At 43.1% G+C, this 18272-nt stretch overlaps 1 protein-coding gene across 5 annotated transcripts in view; it reads right to left on the reverse strand.

Moving 5' to 3' along the window:
- slit1a (slit homolog 1a (Drosophila)) overlaps nucleotides 1-15126 on the reverse strand; it is a 113728-nt gene extending 98602 nt beyond the window's left edge. For 4 of the 5 annotated variants that reach the window (XM_084736673.1, XM_084736671.1, XM_084736670.1 and 1 more), the window contains exons 1-2: nucleotides 14491-14815; nucleotides 373-444 (exon numbers count right to left, since the gene is read on the reverse strand). In XM_084736673.1, coding sequence (XP_084592799.1) covers nucleotides 373-444; nucleotides 14491-14681 — 263 coding nt within the window. In that variant the 5' untranslated portion in view covers nucleotides 14682-14815. Of the gene's footprint in view, nucleotides 1-372; nucleotides 445-14490 lie in introns of all 5 variants that reach the window. The other variant, XM_084736674.1, reaches the window with a different exon arrangement.
- Nucleotides 15127-18272: the final 3146 nt, after the last annotated feature.

Consider the following 18272-nt stretch of genomic DNA (forward strand, 5'->3'; position numbering starts at 1 on the left):
TATTTAGGACTGGCGCTTGTGTACACATTACATGTTGATGTGTGGGAACAGAGGGCAAGTGAGCGTGTGTGTGTCTAAGGGACAGTAAGTGCCACTACAACAGACAGAATACAGTGGTGAGAGAAGTCCATTACTTCACTTGCCGCAGTCACTCGGTAGCTTAATGTACTCTGGAGTAGGACTCTTGACAGAAGCATCCCCACTTCACTGGGTATATGCTAATTTCAGCCGCAAGTCTGCACAACTTGTGAGCTGCAAGGTTAGATACAGCTCAGGTATGCATGAATAGATAAACTCAGACACCGACATGCAGCACAGATACACATACAAACATCTCATCATTGCAACATGAACACGAAGGCAAGTACTTACAGAACTCGGATGTACTTGAGTCCAGCAAAGTCACTCTTGGTGATGCGTGTGAGGTTATTCCCATTCAGCTCCCTGCAAAGACAGACACGCAAACATGTATGAATATTTCATCTTTATTCTCCCTCTGAACCTGTTAAGCCTCGTGGCTAAAGGAGCAGACAGTGGCATGGAGGCATATTTGCCTACTGATACCTGAAGCTTTGCAACACACACACACACACACACACACACACACACACACACACACACACACACACACACACACACACACACACTGCCCCAAGCTGTTTGCTAAAGCATGCTTTTGGTGTAATGTATGCTGAGAGTGTCTTTAATTGCTGGTGTTTTTATGAAATGCAAATGCCCTAGATGTGATGTGAAATGTAACATACACTGACGGGTGGAATCAGAAAGGTTGTGTTAAAGGGAAGTTCACACTCGGTTCTAATTCCACTGGGAGATATTAAGAAGTCCTATTAAAATGGAAGCCACATTTGAGCTGCCTGTTTGTCTTTCTGTTCCAGCCCTCTCCCACCAGCACCCACAACCCCCCTCTCTCTGTGTCTGCCCTGTCCTTCTACTATTGGTGGGGATTAGCAGGAGCCAGCGGAGGGGATTTGGGTAGGGCCACAAGGCCAGAAAGCTAAGTGCTGTGGATATAATGGGAGCAGCCTCCCTGCTGAGAGCTGGCCATCACTGCAAAAGAAGGGAAACAAAATAGTTGAAAAAGAGAGTGGATTTGAATTTACTGTTGGATCCTTAACAAATTAACCATCATACACTCGACAGAAATATAAGTGCAACATTTTTTTGTTGTTTTTTTCTTTCATTTTTTTTTGAGGTGACGTGAAAGATCTCAGACTTGTTTTGTGCACACTTTTTGTTCTTTTTTTCCCAAATTTGTTGAAATCAGTGTTAGTGAGCACTTCTCCCTTTCCAAGATAATTCATCTGACAGGTGTAGCATATAGGGATGCTGGATTACACAGCATGATTATTGCACAGGTGTGCGTTGGCCAGGTCACAACGGGCACTCTAAAATGTGTGGGTTGATCTGATAAAAGACATTTATTAGGCACTGAGCTATACCTATTCCACATGGGGCTACAGATAGCAACTTTTTTTTCCCAGGAGGGCAAAGTCGTGACCCCTGCTCTGTCTCTGATTGGCTAGTACTTGTTGCCTCTGTTGGCTGGGTTTGCTAGGTTTAAGCATGAGGAGTGATTGGTTAGGGTTAGGGTATGAATTTCATGGTTCATCCTGGTAAAGGAGAAATGCTCACTAACTCAGATTTTAATAAGTTTGTGAACAAAATTTGAGAGAAATAAACCTTTTTTGTGTGTATAGAAATCTGAGATATTTTACTTCAACTCATGATAAATGGGCGCAAAAACATAAGTGTTGTGTCTATATTTCTGTTGCTTGTATAATGGCTGACAATATGACATTGATAACTGAGTGGATTGGTGGATTCAGTTACCTCCGCTGCTAAGAAATGTTTGTGTTGTCCTTTGTTGCTGCAGAGGACTGTGAAAGATTCATATTTAACCTCAGTAGCAGATTGTATTCTCTTGACAGAGGGAAAAGAAAGCAGGCAAAGCACGCAAACGTTTTTCTCTGCTACTGCACTTTTCTGAGTATTATGGGTCCAGCCTACCCTGCCCCAGCAACCCCCAACCCCAAAGCAACTGTTTCCAAATCTACGCCGAAAGCATTGGTCTCTCTCCCTCAGTCACTCTCTCCTTCTCTCGTCTAATGACCACTCCAGGGACTGTAGCGCTATGCAGTACGAACGAGAACGGTCATTACAGACAGATGGTGTGTGTGTGCGTGCATGCATATGTGTGTGTACACAGGTGCATCGACAGGCCAAGCGACAGGGCCACGGGAAATAAATAATGGACTGGGCTTCATTAGCCTGGGCTCCGATACACACACATGTGGTGCTCATTACAGGTGCTTACGCAGATAGGCACACACACATACACCCACACACACTTCTGGATTCCCAATGTCTTATCTTCAGGGTGGTCAGAGCTGATGACACCCTGAGGACATTAAAAAGGAGTAAGACTGAAGAAGAGAAAGGGGAGAGGAATGGTTAGAGTGAGGGATGGCAGGGGGACAATGTGGAAAAATGACTCACGTAAACAAGTGAAACCACACACTTCTCCCGCAGCACTGAGCTCTTGCTTTATCCTGTAATAAGAGACATGCCATAGTTTCTGCGTGTTGACTAATCAAATCTGTTATGCAACATCTTAAAGTGTTTCCTTAGTTCTGGTGACTGAACTAGATTTACTGTTCCTGGAAACGTTTTCAGACGATGTTGCATGATCCTGCCGAAAGCGCCCATCTTAAAAACCCATACTGGCCGCGCACCTGTTCAGAAATGCTGTGACATTTAGGCAACACTCAAATGCCACCAGCAGCCTATGATGCTTTAACTAGTCAGGACCCACACTGTTTATGACATATTCTGACCTTTTCCACTGGCATTTTGCAACAGAAACCGTGCAATGTTTTCAAGTTCTTGAAGTTGCCCAGGTGATAATCAGGCCCTTGAAAATTGCCCAGGTAATAACGTTCCCTCTGGAGCTCATCTGCTACAATGATTGATGACTTGTGCATGTTGACGTGACCTTCTGCAGTTAACTTATACTGAGCCGTAAATGGCACATTCATGCATTTTGCATAAAAAGGGAACTGTTCCTAATAAAGTGCACACTGGGCTTTATGATAAGAGCACATGGTCCACATATAATCCTGCAGCTCCTGGTGTTTGACCCATCTAACGATGTCTGCTAACCGAAGGGAGTATTCTGTCTCAGGGGAAACTCGCCAAGTTACTCCTGTCTGTGTAGCTGGGATCCACATCAGCTTTAGTAATTTTTGCATGTGCACACACACACACACACACACACACACACACACACACACACACACACACACAAACACACACACACACACACACACACACACACACACACACACACACACACACACACACAGAGTTCTGCATGGATGAACAAATCTAGATGAACCCAAACCTTAAATGCAGAATGGTACGAGAATATGGACTGTAGACATACATTAACTCAGCGGTGCTCAACTGTACAAGCGCACTGTATGCTAAAGTAATATATGGTGTCAATGCCTCCAAGAAAAATCTGCTGTTTATTAGCTACAATATCAGTCACTGCTATTTTCTTTGTTTTACAATCAAAGGAAGCAAAGCAATGCCTTTTGGCACAGCAGCAAAGGCACGTTCACTCCTTTCATAGACAGATGTTTTGTAGTACTGGCGGGTTTTCACATTACACTACTGCAGTATTACTTTAGCGGCAGAAAATTATTAGGTATCATTCCCCATTCCTACAGCGAAGGATTTCCACCTCCAACTGCTTCAGTCAAATCCACTCCATCCTCTGGAAACTCTGTAAGGATTCCCAGCTCTGACACACTTCCTGTAGAGCAAGTGGATTTATGACATCACTATCTAATCCCTCTTTATCTTCCGTCCCAAGCTGATTGATGCCTGGGAGTACTTCCTGGTGTGCCTTCCCTCGGGTGGACACGCGGCAGCTATGCTCCACCGCTCCACGTCTCTATAATTCAAAGGGGCTCAGAGCACTGCTACAATGCTGAAAAACTCATTATGTTTATTTCTGCCAGCTGCTGGGGTCCCTCAGCTGAAGGGGACCTGGTTCAAATTGAGCAACATTACTTGAAATGAAACTCCAAGACTAGAGGGAGGATAAGCAAACACGCTGGCTTGCTAAGGCCCGCTTACGGATAGACTCACTCAGATACAAATATCCACATGTGCTCTGTTTCTTAAACACATACACAAAGACCATATAAATATACTGTAAGAAGGAATGCACACAAGCACACCTACTGGCATGTACACAAACAGCCCCTGTGAGGAAGGCAATTGTGTTCTGTTGGGAGCTGGCCAGAGCAAAAGAACATAATGATCACAGGGGAAACTACTGTTGGCTGTACAGCTTTTCATCGAGCAAGATCGATTTACGTAGAAACTAAAAACATAATAAGGCCAACCACTCTACTTAAAGTTCACGCATTTCAGCTGTCCATTTTTAATTGCTCAGTTAAATTGCTTCCACATTTTGGACTCTGTGAGTTGTTGGCGGTGTTGTAGTACTCTGGATTGGTCTTGGTCTCGAGACCGGTCTCAAGACAACTTTCTGAAGGTTTCGTCTCAGAATCAGCCACACTTTTACTTGCTCCTGTCTCAGTCTCAGACAAAGAAGACTCTGGATTTTATTTCTAGAACTGGAGGGATATCACTAAATTGCCTGTGCATTGCCTGATATATTTAAATTCTACCAATAACTTGACTCCTTTCTTGTCACACACACTCCAAGAAAGTGAATGCAAACAGCAGAAGAAGCTGTGGCTGTCTGGAAGGAGCCACAGAAGGAAAAAATTGTCTACTTAAACCAAACTGCAAAACAGTGTCCAAAAGAAAACACACAGCAGTATGTAAATTCTGCAATGCAGCACTTGCTGAGATGGCTGGGAGCACATCAAACTTTTGTTGGTTCTTAGAAAGGAAGAAAAAGAAAGTTAAACTAAGTGCAAGGGATGCTATCAAAGCTAGCTAATCTTTGCTTGTAATAAACAAAGATGAGACAGGGCACATAAAAGTATGTAGCTAATGTATATACATTACATTAACGTTAAGTAATGTCAGCTTAGACATAAAGGCTTCACTCTGCAGTACTGCTCACTAGGTGAGAGAACTAGGGATATGACAGCACTAGGTCTTGACTCACTTTCCTCCTGTCTTTGTCGTGTTTTGATCACAACCAAAGTCTTGGTCTTGTCTCTGTTTCAATGCACTGTGGTCTTGGTCATAACTTTGGTCATAACGATTAAGTGGTCTTGACTACAACACATTGAAAATATCTCAGTGCTGGAGTTAGACATGACTAGACTGCAGCTACCAAACACCTGCCAATGCAAAACTTACTAACAGGCTGTGGCAAAACAGTAGGCAGAGTTGCAAGCTTTGAAAACATAGCTAGCAGGCTAACAAAAGCATTTCACAAGTTGAAAATAGCACAGCTTTTATCGTACACTTAATTCCTGTCACCCTCTATTCCTATCTTCTCACTCAACCACACTCATGGCCACTCAGTCCCTCCTATACTGCTGCTGATTTTCTTTCAGCATACAGTTGATATACAAGCAAGGACAAACTGAAACAGCAACATGATGATCTTTCATCAATAGGTCACATTGGAAATTGGTGAGTCTTTGGTCAAAGATCATCGAGACTTAACTGCAAAATAAATGCATCTCGCCCCCTTCTTCTTATTTGACTTAAATAACTTATTAAGGTGCTTATTTTTTGCAGTGCAGTCATTCTGTATCGTTGCTGTGAGCGCCACAGGACCATTTGTCCTGAACAGCTTTAGCCTGGCAGGGAAGACAGAAGCCAGCTGATTGAGGATCGGTGGCACGGTGCAGTCCAAACTCCTCACTGTGGAAACAATCTGATGATCAGAAGCCTGAGGTCCTGTACAGCACAAGCGTGGATGCTCATTAACCACAATCACACACTGATAATGCTATTTGACCAGACCAGCGAGCGCGCTCCCTAATGAATGAACTGAACAGGTTGTGAAGCTGCGGAAGAGCGAAGCATTCCTCCTCCTCCAGACTCCACAACATATGGACGTGACAGCCGTGAAACACGCAGGAAGAGAGAAAGGGAGGGGGGGAAGATAGAGTCACTGAGAGACAGAAAGAAGACAGAGCTGCTCTGACAGTGTTGTTAGCTGCCTGGAAGCGACGGTGTGGAGCAGTGTGGTGGAGTGTTGCGAGTAGCCAGGGAGCTGTGAAGAGCTGACGGGCTGTCTGGGAAACGTCAGTGCAGAGATGAGGCCTGGTAGACTACGAGGAGAGAAAGTGACCTACATACTAGTTGGTCCAACAGGCTATACGGAACCAGGCAGTACCACCCGGGCCTGCAACAACCTCCAACTCAAAGATGGAGAGACTGAGGAAATGAAAGAAAGAAAGAAAAAGAGAGAAAGCAGACCACCATGACCAAAATAACACACTCTTAAACCCAACTGGAACACTTCTATCCACACTAAGAGGTCAGATTTCTGCTCAGCTTGAACAAAACATTCCCTCCCATTGAAATGCGGCTTTCAGACAAGCAGTTAAGGCCCTCAACTGTACATTTTTAGTGCGTGTGTGCGTCAGCGAGCGTCTAAGTGTGAGTGTGTGTGTGTGCAGAGACGTCTGAGAGTGTTTTCCAGCTCCTGGGCTCCTCAAGGGCTATTTACAGTTTTCATTCTGTTCAGTCAGCCCTCAGGAGCAAGATTACTGATAGGAAAGGTAAATATCCAGCAGATCCTACACATGCTGTATACACAGACACACACTCAGAACCTTGACCTGTTCAGGGTCTCCTGCGTCTTGCAGAGCGTCTCCCATTTTTTAAACAGCTACATGCATCTGTCTTGTGCTGTTTTTACCTGCCCTTCACATTACAACTACACTCTTATAAATAAAGGTGCTAACTAGAATCATATAGATAGAGACTTTTTGTTTCCTGGTAGAACCTTTTATAAAGGTTCCACTTGAAGCTCTTTCAGAGAGTTCTAGCTTAACCCAACATAAAGGGTTGTACCTCAAACCATCTGTGAAAGGTCTCACCCAGAACCCCCTATGAGAGGTTCAATGGAGAACCCTTCTATGGTGTAATGGTTTCACCTGGAGGCTCCTCTGGGAGTTCTATCTAGAATCTGTCCACCTCCTAAGGGTGCCAACAAGAACCCACCAGTGGGCTCTTCCAAGAAGTTTGAGCCCACCCTTGGGTTTTACTGGGAACCCTTTAATATTCCTGGGGTTTTATCTAAAACGCACTGGGTGGGTTCTACCGAGAATACTTCTATACTCCAAGGATTTTATCTAGAACCCACCAAGAGGGTTCCACCAAGCACCTTTTGTGTTCCAAGAGATAAGACACATCCAGGGGGCTCTACCGAGAATCTTTTTATATTAGAAGGTTTTTATCTAGAACACACTCAGGGAGTCCTTTGGATGAAAAAGGTTCTGAATGGAACATTTAGTCTTACAAAAAACCTTCAAGTAGTAGGAGTTCTTCAGAGGCAGGTTAAGGTAGAATCTTCAGGTAGAACCCTTACTTCTAAGAGTGCACAACCTTGACAAGGAGACATTGAGTTTTTTCATGTAGTAGATGCTGCTGTAAGCAAAAATTAGACAGATAGCAAGAAAAGACCGTGAGATGGGAAAAAGAAGCCAAAGAAAAGACAAGGGAGGAAAGCAGCTCACTTTCTGAACATAGATAACTTATGACACTCTCTCAGGCCGAAGAGAATCAATTAAACATCTGTTCCAATGTGTGTTACTGCCACAGGCTGGAAAAAGAACACACACAGGGCTGTAGTAGAAGCAGAGACTGAAGGGTCTTTCATGGTTTCTAGCGTATCTGTAGTTTGTTCAGTGACAGACGTTGAGGTTCTGTTGTGGCTTTGAGTCCCGCATGAAGGCATTTAGGCTGTATGAATGTGTACTTTGACTGCAAAGTGTATCATGTGGATAAAACATCTGCTCCGCCACATCTATTATGTTTCGGTTATTCCACACAGAAGACTGAGAAGACGTTTGCCTGACAGATGTGCGCTGACGACTGGCAATTTGATGGATGTTGCACGTGTGTTTGTCTGTCTGTTGATCCCAAAGAATGAAGAGTTGTTCTATGTTCGGCTGTCTCTGTCCCCCGACTGAACATACTCATATCTGCATTCCTCCACTTCTGTATTAAGATTGGCTCATCTGCTAGCAGATAACCGCACTGGAACAATAAGTCAATTGATTTAGTGATTTAAAAAAAAAAGTGTGCAACTTTTTTTTGATAATCAAGGAATTGTTTCTGTTATATTTTGACCAAACATCATTGGTTTCACTTGCAAAAATATGAGAATGTGTGCTGCTAGTCTTTGTTGATTCTCCCTGGACTAAAACTAGCAATAGATTAATCTTTTTGTCTTTGAGAATTAGGGAAAAGTGACAGTTTATTTGAAGTGAGGTTGTATGAGGTAGTTAGAGACTGTCAGTATATTACCTACACTTTTTTGTTCAACCAGACCTCATTCACGAAAATCAGTCATTTTACCTTGCAGACCACAGGAGCTGCTGCTCTGCTGCTACCGTCACCACTTAGTTGTTTTTGTAAGCGTGCAACTTCTGAGTTTAAAAGGAAACAACAAACCAACAAATCAACAACAAAATAATCTATCTTTTATTATTATTATTATTATTATTATTATTATTATTTTATTTTCTTGAGAGGGTTTTTTTGGTGGCTAGAATTCATTTTGCAGCTGGCCCTGTCTACAGCAAGGCTTATCTTCCTTGCCAGTACTTCTCTCTGCTTCTCCAAACTGGAGATGTGCTGACTGACCATCTACTATAAGTGACAGTGACAATCAATAAGTACCTCATACAACCTTACTTTAAATAATCTGAACTATCCCTTTAAGCACAGAATATTAAAACACTCCAATGCTGAACTGAACGCAGCACTGATATCAAAGTGCTCAGACGGATGCATATCTCAAGCGCCCCTTACATCTGGCTTGCTGCCCATAATTTCCTCTCAAACTTGCATCACATCAAAAGCATCTTGACTAGCATGAAATGTGGATTACGAAGGCATATCTACAATGTCAAGAGAGTGTTCATTGATGTGCATTTTAACACACACATACACACACATGCGCACACACACACACACATCACCCACCCCCTTCACTCTTCATTGCCAGTTTCTGACTGGCTAGCCAGGAGGGTTAAAAGGAAAGATGGACTTCTGAGAGATGAAAGGTGATCTAGGTGGATTCTCAAAATTCAATTTTCACGGTCTGCTGAGATACAGCCACTCTTAGATAGGCGTGCAAAGCAATCATGCATGTACACTCACTTATGCACATGCACACACACATTATAAGCACATCAGACATGCACAAGTTAAAAAGAAGTGTGTGCACTGGTGTTGGAAGGCATTCTTTAACACACGTCTCATTGATGGGGTCAATGGGACGTGTGTGTCTCCCGTGAGCGAAATCAAACACTTCCATAAAGTAGCTGCGCTCATCAGGAGAGCAGGCCAATGGGTCTGGGGTGAGTTTAGACACACAGCAGCTGGCGTTGATGCTCAGCAGTCTGTCATCACTCTGCCTAGACAAACAACACACGTACAGTGCATGTATGTAAAATGTAGGTGACTAAATACTTAGACAACTGAAAGGTATAATATGCAACATTTTTCTGAAGAAAAGTAAAGTAGACTCACATAAACATAATCCCTTTCAATCATCAGTTATGACCAGCTAACTGTGTGGTAGTGGCTCTATCTGAACTGTCTATATTTTCTTATTTTCTCATAATTTTGCTGTGCCCAGGACACTTAACGAACCCCAAATATCGGTATTTGACATCCTGGTATCTTTCTGGTGTGTTAAAAAAAGCTTGAACATATCTATTGAATCTACTTTTAAAAAATAAAAACAACATACAGCAGTGCCCCAGGAGGAACTACTTTGTCCTACAATACCTATATGACAACATACTTTGTCTGACAAAGGACTCACAAAGGAGACAGCTCACAAAACACTGAACTCCAAAGACAGCAACAGCAATGGCGTCCACCTCGGTATTCAGTTCAAGAGAAAAGACCACAGCTGTGTAGTGCAGGCAGTAAATTGACCTGACTGAGTCCCAGGCCTGTAATTTCACAATCCTCCACTGAGCATAAACATTCTCTGAATGATCTTCATTCCAGGCATTATCACTCCTCACGGGATTACCGGCTGCGAGGATGGATATATTAGACTGTAAAAAAAGACCTGAATGAAATTCAGTCCGCCTCGGGGCTAGACCTATTTTGCCCTTAATAATAAATAACATAATCTCGTTTATTCATTCATTAGCTTTGTGGTGAAGTTACACGTCTCTTCACTTCTCTGCGCAATAATCCCTTCACAAGTGATTACCACCTCAGTTACTGTGCCAACCTCGCCTTGAATCCTGCTCTCGACCCCCACAGCTCCACCCCTCACCCAGCTTCTTTGTCTTTTCCCATCTCACTCGTTCCACTTCAGTCACATCGCCAGAGTTGGCAGCAAGTGGCCAGGTTGTGTTCAGTCTTGTCAGGGTAAATTATGGATCAGGTGGCCGGTGAGCTGTCAGTTGTACCAGCAATGTGCCGGTGCCAAAAACACCGCAGGCATTCCTTGGCACATGCACACACTCACACCTCCCACCTCCGACCCCCAAATACATAAACATGGTGAGCCCCTCTTCTTCAACCGCCACCGAACCTCATGTGTTTTCATCTAACATTACTTATTCACAGCACGCATGCACATACACATATGGAGGCACAAGCTTGAGTTTATGAACAAACACAAGTGAGCATCAGATTTATACAGCAGGCACGCACGAAAACACACACACACACACACACACACACACACACACACACACACACACACACACACACACACACACACACACACACACACACACACACATATGGTGTGCAGCCTCCACCTTCCCTATTCTGGAGGAGTTCCAACATGCCCCCAAATCTCAGTACAGGGTATTTGGTATTTTCTGGCACAGAAAACACATGATCAATACGCAGGCTTTTTGCAATTAGATGAAAGCACACACACACACACACACACACACACACACGCAGCTCCTCCCCTTCTGCAAATCAACTCATTCACAGATGAGAGACACACTTAATGTAAGCAGCAGGGCTGTTAAAGAGATCAGAGCATTAAAGCAGGCAGAGAAGGCTGCAGGTTTGGTCGATACCTGTCCACTAAAAGCTTAACTATCTGTCTAAAGTCACTTTAAAGGTAGAATCTTTCCAAGCTGTTTGTAAATGCACCAGAAAGATAGATTATTGTTGTGCCTCATTCCCAGGACTTCAGAGACCCATGTTACATATACTGATCACAGTAGAATAATGAGAAATTCAGGCAGGGGGCAAGAACTCTGCAGATAGGAAGATAGGAAAATGTTGCACATTATGCCTTTAATCAATTCAAGTAGTGAGTTGGAGCCATAGATTGTACATTAAATAGGCTGAAATCCTATTTAATGTACAATCTATGGTTGATGCGAGTTACTTCCCCCTGTCCTCTCCTCCCTTGGGGAAGCTTTGCAGGCCGCAGAAGCTCTGCAGGAGAGCAGGATGTGTGCAGCAGCATAAACGACTAGTCGTCCACCGTATGTTGATCAGTTATTTATAACCATCACTTGTCTGTCAATGTAAAGCCAATTGCTCTGAAAATACACACTCTGCAGTTGGAGTTCAATGACTGTCTGCCTTCTGCCTGCCAGGCTCCATTAACATATCGCTCAGTATAACCATTATAAACATCTACTCCTTAAAAATTATTGATAATTTCTTATGACTCAGACTTCTCCTTGAAGATGCTGGTTTTCTCTAAGCAAAGCTTGATATCAATAAGATTACCATGCATTATTTTGCCACAGCAGATGAATATAGACAAGGCCTGGAGACAAGAGAAAGAGACGGAGGGAGAGGATGGATGCATCAGAGGGGGAGGGAGCGGCCGGTGGCCCGTACGAGGCAGGGTGTGATTTTAATACGTGGAGCTCACAGTCTCATTACAGGCTTCAGTCTGAGGAGCCCAGGGGTCAGACCTGATCCAAACCCACACTGACAAGTGCAAATGGGATTCTGCTGTCTGTCTCAACACCCTCCATACACACACACCCCACCCCACCCCACAAACACACACACACTTTCTCCCAAAACCAACCCCCTCCTTCTCTAACACATACACTCTATCTCTCAAAAGCATCACTCTGTATACATTAGGGCAAACACACACACACACATGCATTCACACAGATATCCTTAAACATACAGTGAAGCAGAACGGCAAAGTGAAGTGCAGCCTTTTCTACTTTGTCAGCTCTCTCTGGTCTGCGTCTGCTTTCACTCCCAACACTAATACAACGCCTCCTCCTTCCATTAAAGTGAGACAAGTACGTTTTGCAACATTAAACACTTGAAATCTCTGTCATTTAAAGCTACTACAAGGTACTTTCATATTTTGTTGATTTTGGAGGCCCCTGTGAACAAACCAGTAATAACCACAAAATATAACATCCAAAATAAAATGATCTAAATAAAAATGTCTTCTTGCTTCTTTTTAATTCCCTGACATACTCTTAAATGTAACTTTGCTTGTGAAAATGTAAACAGACTTGTTTCACATGATTTCAAGAGGAATAGGACCCGGTGGCAGGGATTACGAATAACTATACAGAAAGCCAATATTTTCAGGGATGGTCTCATTAACTTATGTAAAACTCCTTTTAAGCTTTAAATAAATTTCTACAAAACAAAAGCTTCTGATTAACATTTCTGGGACAATTCTAAAAACTTCACTAACTCGTCTTTGACTCCAAAAGCAGTTGCACCATTTCATTCACATTAATGCTCATTTTCCAAACGTAGCTATGCACATGCAGCCTTCACGCGAGGCAGGGTGGGCTGCGTTGACTTGCACAATCACCTTGATGAATCAACCTATGTAACGGCTTGCAGAAGAGGACAGTCTCTATTGTTAGGCAGTGCCCCTGTCTATGTGGAGACTAGCCATCTTCTACATGACCTACACACACAGCTAATACATGCACCACACACGCACCCAAAAAAAAAAAGAAAAAGCAACGACCCAGGAATAAATTACACATGACCTTTACACGCATCATGCTTAAAATGCAGCGTCTGAGTGTGTTAGACGTGCTTGAAAAGATCCAGAGATGTTACAACGATAAAACCCCCTGCTGTACATGACCTATGAATGCACAAACAACTTTTAACACAAAAATGCTCTTGAGTGGAGGGGCAGGGTATATTTCCAGTGTGAATGGCCATTCATGTAAAAGGAAACCACAAAATGACCATGCTTCCTCTCTGCTTCAGTGTTGAAGCAGCATGTGCACACAAGCAACCCGGAAACATGCAGACCGCCAGGCAAAAAAAAAAAAAGGTGTTCTTAGAAATTAAATATGAAAAGCATAAAATATGCAGCTAGCTCCCACTATGCCAACGCTGCCTCTGACACAGGCTTTCTCTCCTCCGTTCCCACCGCATGTTTTATTCAGGATTGATATTCTAAAAGCTGAAATAGAACAATCTATTTCCCCTTGCACTCCTCACTTCTGATTTACTGATGAATATTTCAGAGGAATGTCAGAAAAGACAGAGAAACTCCACTCTGCGAGCCGGCGTCTGCCTCACCTCTCCCTCCGCCCCCCCCCCCCCCCAAGTCCTCATCCTGTTTTACAAGACAGCTACGTGATCCTCGTGCAAGACTCACTTAAGTAGCAGATTTGCTTAATTTTCTACATGATTTAACAATTTGTGGAGTAAGCGTTCAGGGGCATGAGAAGGGGGGAGAGGGGAGTCTATAGGGCTAGGAGTGGAGGAAAGTGAAAAGAGGGAAGAGAAGGGGAAAGAAGAGATAAAGACAGGACACATGATATGAGTGAGGGAAACATATGCCCAAATACATCAGACAGCAAATCTGCCTTTGTCCCACAATAATATATGATTTAAACTTTAAGTTAAACTTTTTGATCTCATTTTAAAAAAGTGGAGCAAAAATTAGGCTCCATCCATTTGCTTTCAGGATTTAGAATAAAAATACATAGAATAAACAAGCAGGTAAGTAAATTATGGACACATGTGAAAGGCACACATCTGCTCCTGCTCTTTCCAGTCCCTCATGCCTATTTATACCTGACTGGAATGCCAGTGAGTGACTGACTGACACATATACACACACACAGGCACAGGCACACACACAGCTTTACAGGCAAGGCTATTGTTCTCTTTCAGTCTAAGCAAAGTCATGTGCACCACTACAATACATTCAGGCATCACACAATACAACACAGCACAGAAACAGAAGTGGAAAAGAAGACAGAAGGACACTGTCGTGGAGTTTCTCCATGACACACACACATAAGGAGCAAGAGTACAGATGGTACTCACAGTCTTTCAGTGTTGCGGGGGATATTCCTTGGCATGGTCCTGAGACCCAGTCCATGGCAGTCCACTGTGGTGCCACTGCAGGTACACAGGGCTGGGCAGGCGCTGGCATTGCTCATGAGCAGAGCAGAGAGCATCACCACCCACATCCAGAGTCCCATGCCTGCCCCAGAACAGCTACCTCTGACAGGCATAATCACCACTGCTGCAGCCAGCTCTTCTTTCTTCAACTTCCCTGTCTGTCCACCTTTGTGTCTCCTCTCTGCAAAAACCAAGAGTCCTGCTACACCTCGCAAGTCCTCTAGAATAATTCTATATTTGTGGTGAATATAAATAGAAAACAAAACTCTGTGAAGCAAAGCAAATCCTTTGTGTTCTCCTAGATTTCTTTTGATGTAGATATCCACCACAGTTTGTTGATGTACAAAAAAAGCTGTTTTCTTCCTCCTTTTTTCTCCTTGCAAACTCTTCTTCCTCCTCTCTTGTCTTTGTGGAGTTGCCGTGGCTCTGGTAGCTGCACACGTCTGCGTCTCTGTCCTCCTCTTACTCAGTCCCGCTCTGCTCTGCTCGCCTGAAGAGAGAGGGAACAGGGAAAGAGCAGAAAGGAGAAAAAAAAGCCAGTCTCTTTCTCTCCCTCTCTTACATACACACACACACACACCAGTCATCCATCACAAGGATCTACAAATAGCAGAGCCCCCGACTCCACCCCTACCCCTCCTCTCCTCCCCCACTCCTCTCCCTCCCTCACACAACTACACCCCCCCAGAACCCTGCCTGAACTCACTTTCATTCTTGAGATCCCTCTTTCATTCCCTTGATTCTATTCACAATACAAATCTACTCCCAAGTATCTTTCTTTTTCTGTTTTTTTCTCACTCACTCCACTCCTTCTTTTCTCTCAGGTTTGCCTCCAGGCAAACCCCCCAGAGAGAGACCTAACCTGCATGACACTGCATAACCCCTGCCCGAAGGGAGAGGCTGAGAGGAGACTGGGCTGAGTGTGTGTGTGTGTGTGTGTGTGTGTAACGAAGGAGAATCCACCAGGGAAGAGAGGAATCAACACCTCAGTCCTTGGAGGCAAAAAGCCGGAATAAATAATCCGTAAATGTGGGTTTTAACATGTAGATCAAGTGTGGCCACACAAGCTGCAGCAAGGAACTGGGGTGGAAAAGCGCGCACACACAAATATTCATGATCTGTTGGGGAAGGCAGACCACAGCCATAAAAAGTAAGTCAACACTATATTTTAAGATCAGCATAGGCACAGCAACAGAAACGATATCCTAATATATACAAATGAAAAGACCCATACCTATTCTGTTATTTGGATTTATGTGGCTGGCACACAATCCCTCTCATCATGCCAGGAGACTCCAAGCATGGACACATTAACTGGAAACTGGAAAAATCAAATGATAAGCAGCATCTGCGGGCCATTATTTACTTTAAAGGAATTCTTAGTAAATATTATTTTGCGAAGGTTGACATTTAGTTATAACAGTGGATATATTAAAGTCCAGCCGCTGTTGACAGTGTAATTGTAGCTTTCAGGAAACTTTCTCAAATCCATATTGATTTGCAGTCCGTGGAATTGCAAATTAGTATTCTGGATGTGGGTAGGAAGCGGACCTCTTGTTTTTATGGGTTCAGTTCAGTCCAAAGTGCATTGTTCACAGTTATCCACACAATAAAACAAATGGTGTCACTTTAAAATAAGATAAAAGAAACTGAGAGGAGTTACCAAAGGGGAAAAAGAGCAACAACAAGCACTTCTTGCATAACTCTGTGCCTGGAGCAGAGTTTTTATTGAACCAATGTGTAATGATTAGATCCTAGATATCTGTGAATCTGCATACTGATCACCTGCTTATAGAAGCACTGTGGATTTAATGCTGAATCTGCTGCTAAATGGCACAAAACCAATAAGTAATAGTTGGGCATCCTTCCTATGATACATAAAAATCAATTACTGGTTTTACGACCCCTCATGTAGTAATGTACTGTAATGAGTTGCAACTTATTAGTTCAGTGGGGTGATGCTTTAAAATAATGGGACACAAAAATGGCAACCAAGGAAGCAATGACATGTTACTGCTTTAGAGCCATTTAGCACATGAGTCAGCATTAATCAAGAATGACTCATTAGGGGGTCATGCAGATATCTAGGAAATGACTACTTTTAGGGGTGTCACAATTTTAGTATTAAATGCACAACATGTCAATCCTGCCAATAGGGCCTCCCTTGCATTAAAAGAGCAGTATGTGGGTCTGAGGTCTGTTTTTGTACAATTTACTATTTGATTCTTGATTCAGTCAGCCAGTTAGTTCTTGATTTGTTATCTATTAATCCTAAAGTTAAAAAAAAACTATAAAAGTAAATAAAAGTTTGGTACTTTATTAAAAGTTAAGTACAGTACCAAACAAACAGCTATCCTCAGCCACGGCTGTGCTCGGCTCAGCTTGAGCCACTTGGTCTAACTCTACAGAGGGTTACTGCGGGATGGATCCCTCCCAACATAAACATCAGCGCAGTCACATATACCTAAGAACCCCATTCACTTCAACTAACAAAGACAGAAAACAGGCAGGGCAGAAGCAAGTAGAAAAACATTGAGTTTGTGTGCATCTGTCTGCTTTGTTGCTTGACCACCTCGGCACATGAATGCACATATGTGCACATGCAGGTGTGCACACACATACACACACCTCAGGAAAAAAAGGCCCATCTGTCCCAGTAAAAGCGTCAGTGCAGTAGATCTTCCCTCTATGAATGGCTAATTAAAGAGGAGACAGTGGTGTTTAGTGGTAATGGGGGGTGGTGGTAATGTCCCTCTGCTCTCACAGAGTCGTGATAGGAATGCACACAAATGCACAACAGGAATTATTCTGCTGCTCTCAAAGCCGTGGGAGGACATGGCAGCAATTTACAATTAGTCTGGGAGAGGAGAGTTTGGAAAACATAAGACCCCACCGACAACTGATGAGGAACTCACTGCAATTAATGAGGAATGGCACCCAATTTAAAAATTCACACTCTTCCTGAAGCCCGGGGAGTTTGGTAAATATTCTCCTACAGCTTGTACCCAAAGTTGAAAAATCAAAGATGCAAACTTTCATCAACACGAGGCAGGCAGCCGCCCGTGGCTGAATAGAGGGATGAATCCGTTGACTCACAGAAATGAAATGTGCTTGAAAGAAAGAGAGGGAAAAGCGGAAGAAACCAAATTTAGCATCCAGAAAAATCCACAGCATATTTCAAACCCAAGTTGTTTGTATTTCACTCTCAGAAGAGGTTCGCCCCAGAGAAAAGGCAAGAAAAATTCCTCTACTGTCCATTGTTGAAGAAAAACACAAAAGTCTACAAAAGTATTTCAGCCTTGAATTGAGTCGTTTTTCCTCCTTTTTTTCCTTATTGGTATTTCACTAGTTCTCGACAGAATTAGCTCCCTCAGAAAGGCATTTTAGTGCATACATTTAAAGCACAATCACATCCCCTCATCATATATGCTTGTGGCTTTGTGTGCACACCAGATAATGTAAAGTTGATTACAGTATGTCTGACTCATTTTACAGTCATCATGCTCATTCCGGAGCAGGAATGCTAAATAAAACCCCTCTGGATTTTTGGCTGTAAAACAATACTATTCCTATCATGGAAGATGTCTGTTGTATATTTACAGAACATGAGAAAAAGCAGGCCCTTTCTCACAGATGTTTACAACATATACTTACAATACCAAACATGCATTGACATGGACACCATAATGACACACTGAGACATT

This window comes from Lutjanus erythropterus, chromosome 14, assembly GCF_056507025.1.
Source record: "Lutjanus erythropterus isolate fLutEry1 chromosome 14, fLutEry1.hap2, whole genome shotgun sequence".
Classification (NCBI taxonomy): domain Eukaryota; kingdom Metazoa; phylum Chordata; class Actinopteri; order Lutjaniformes; family Lutjanidae; genus Lutjanus; species Lutjanus erythropterus.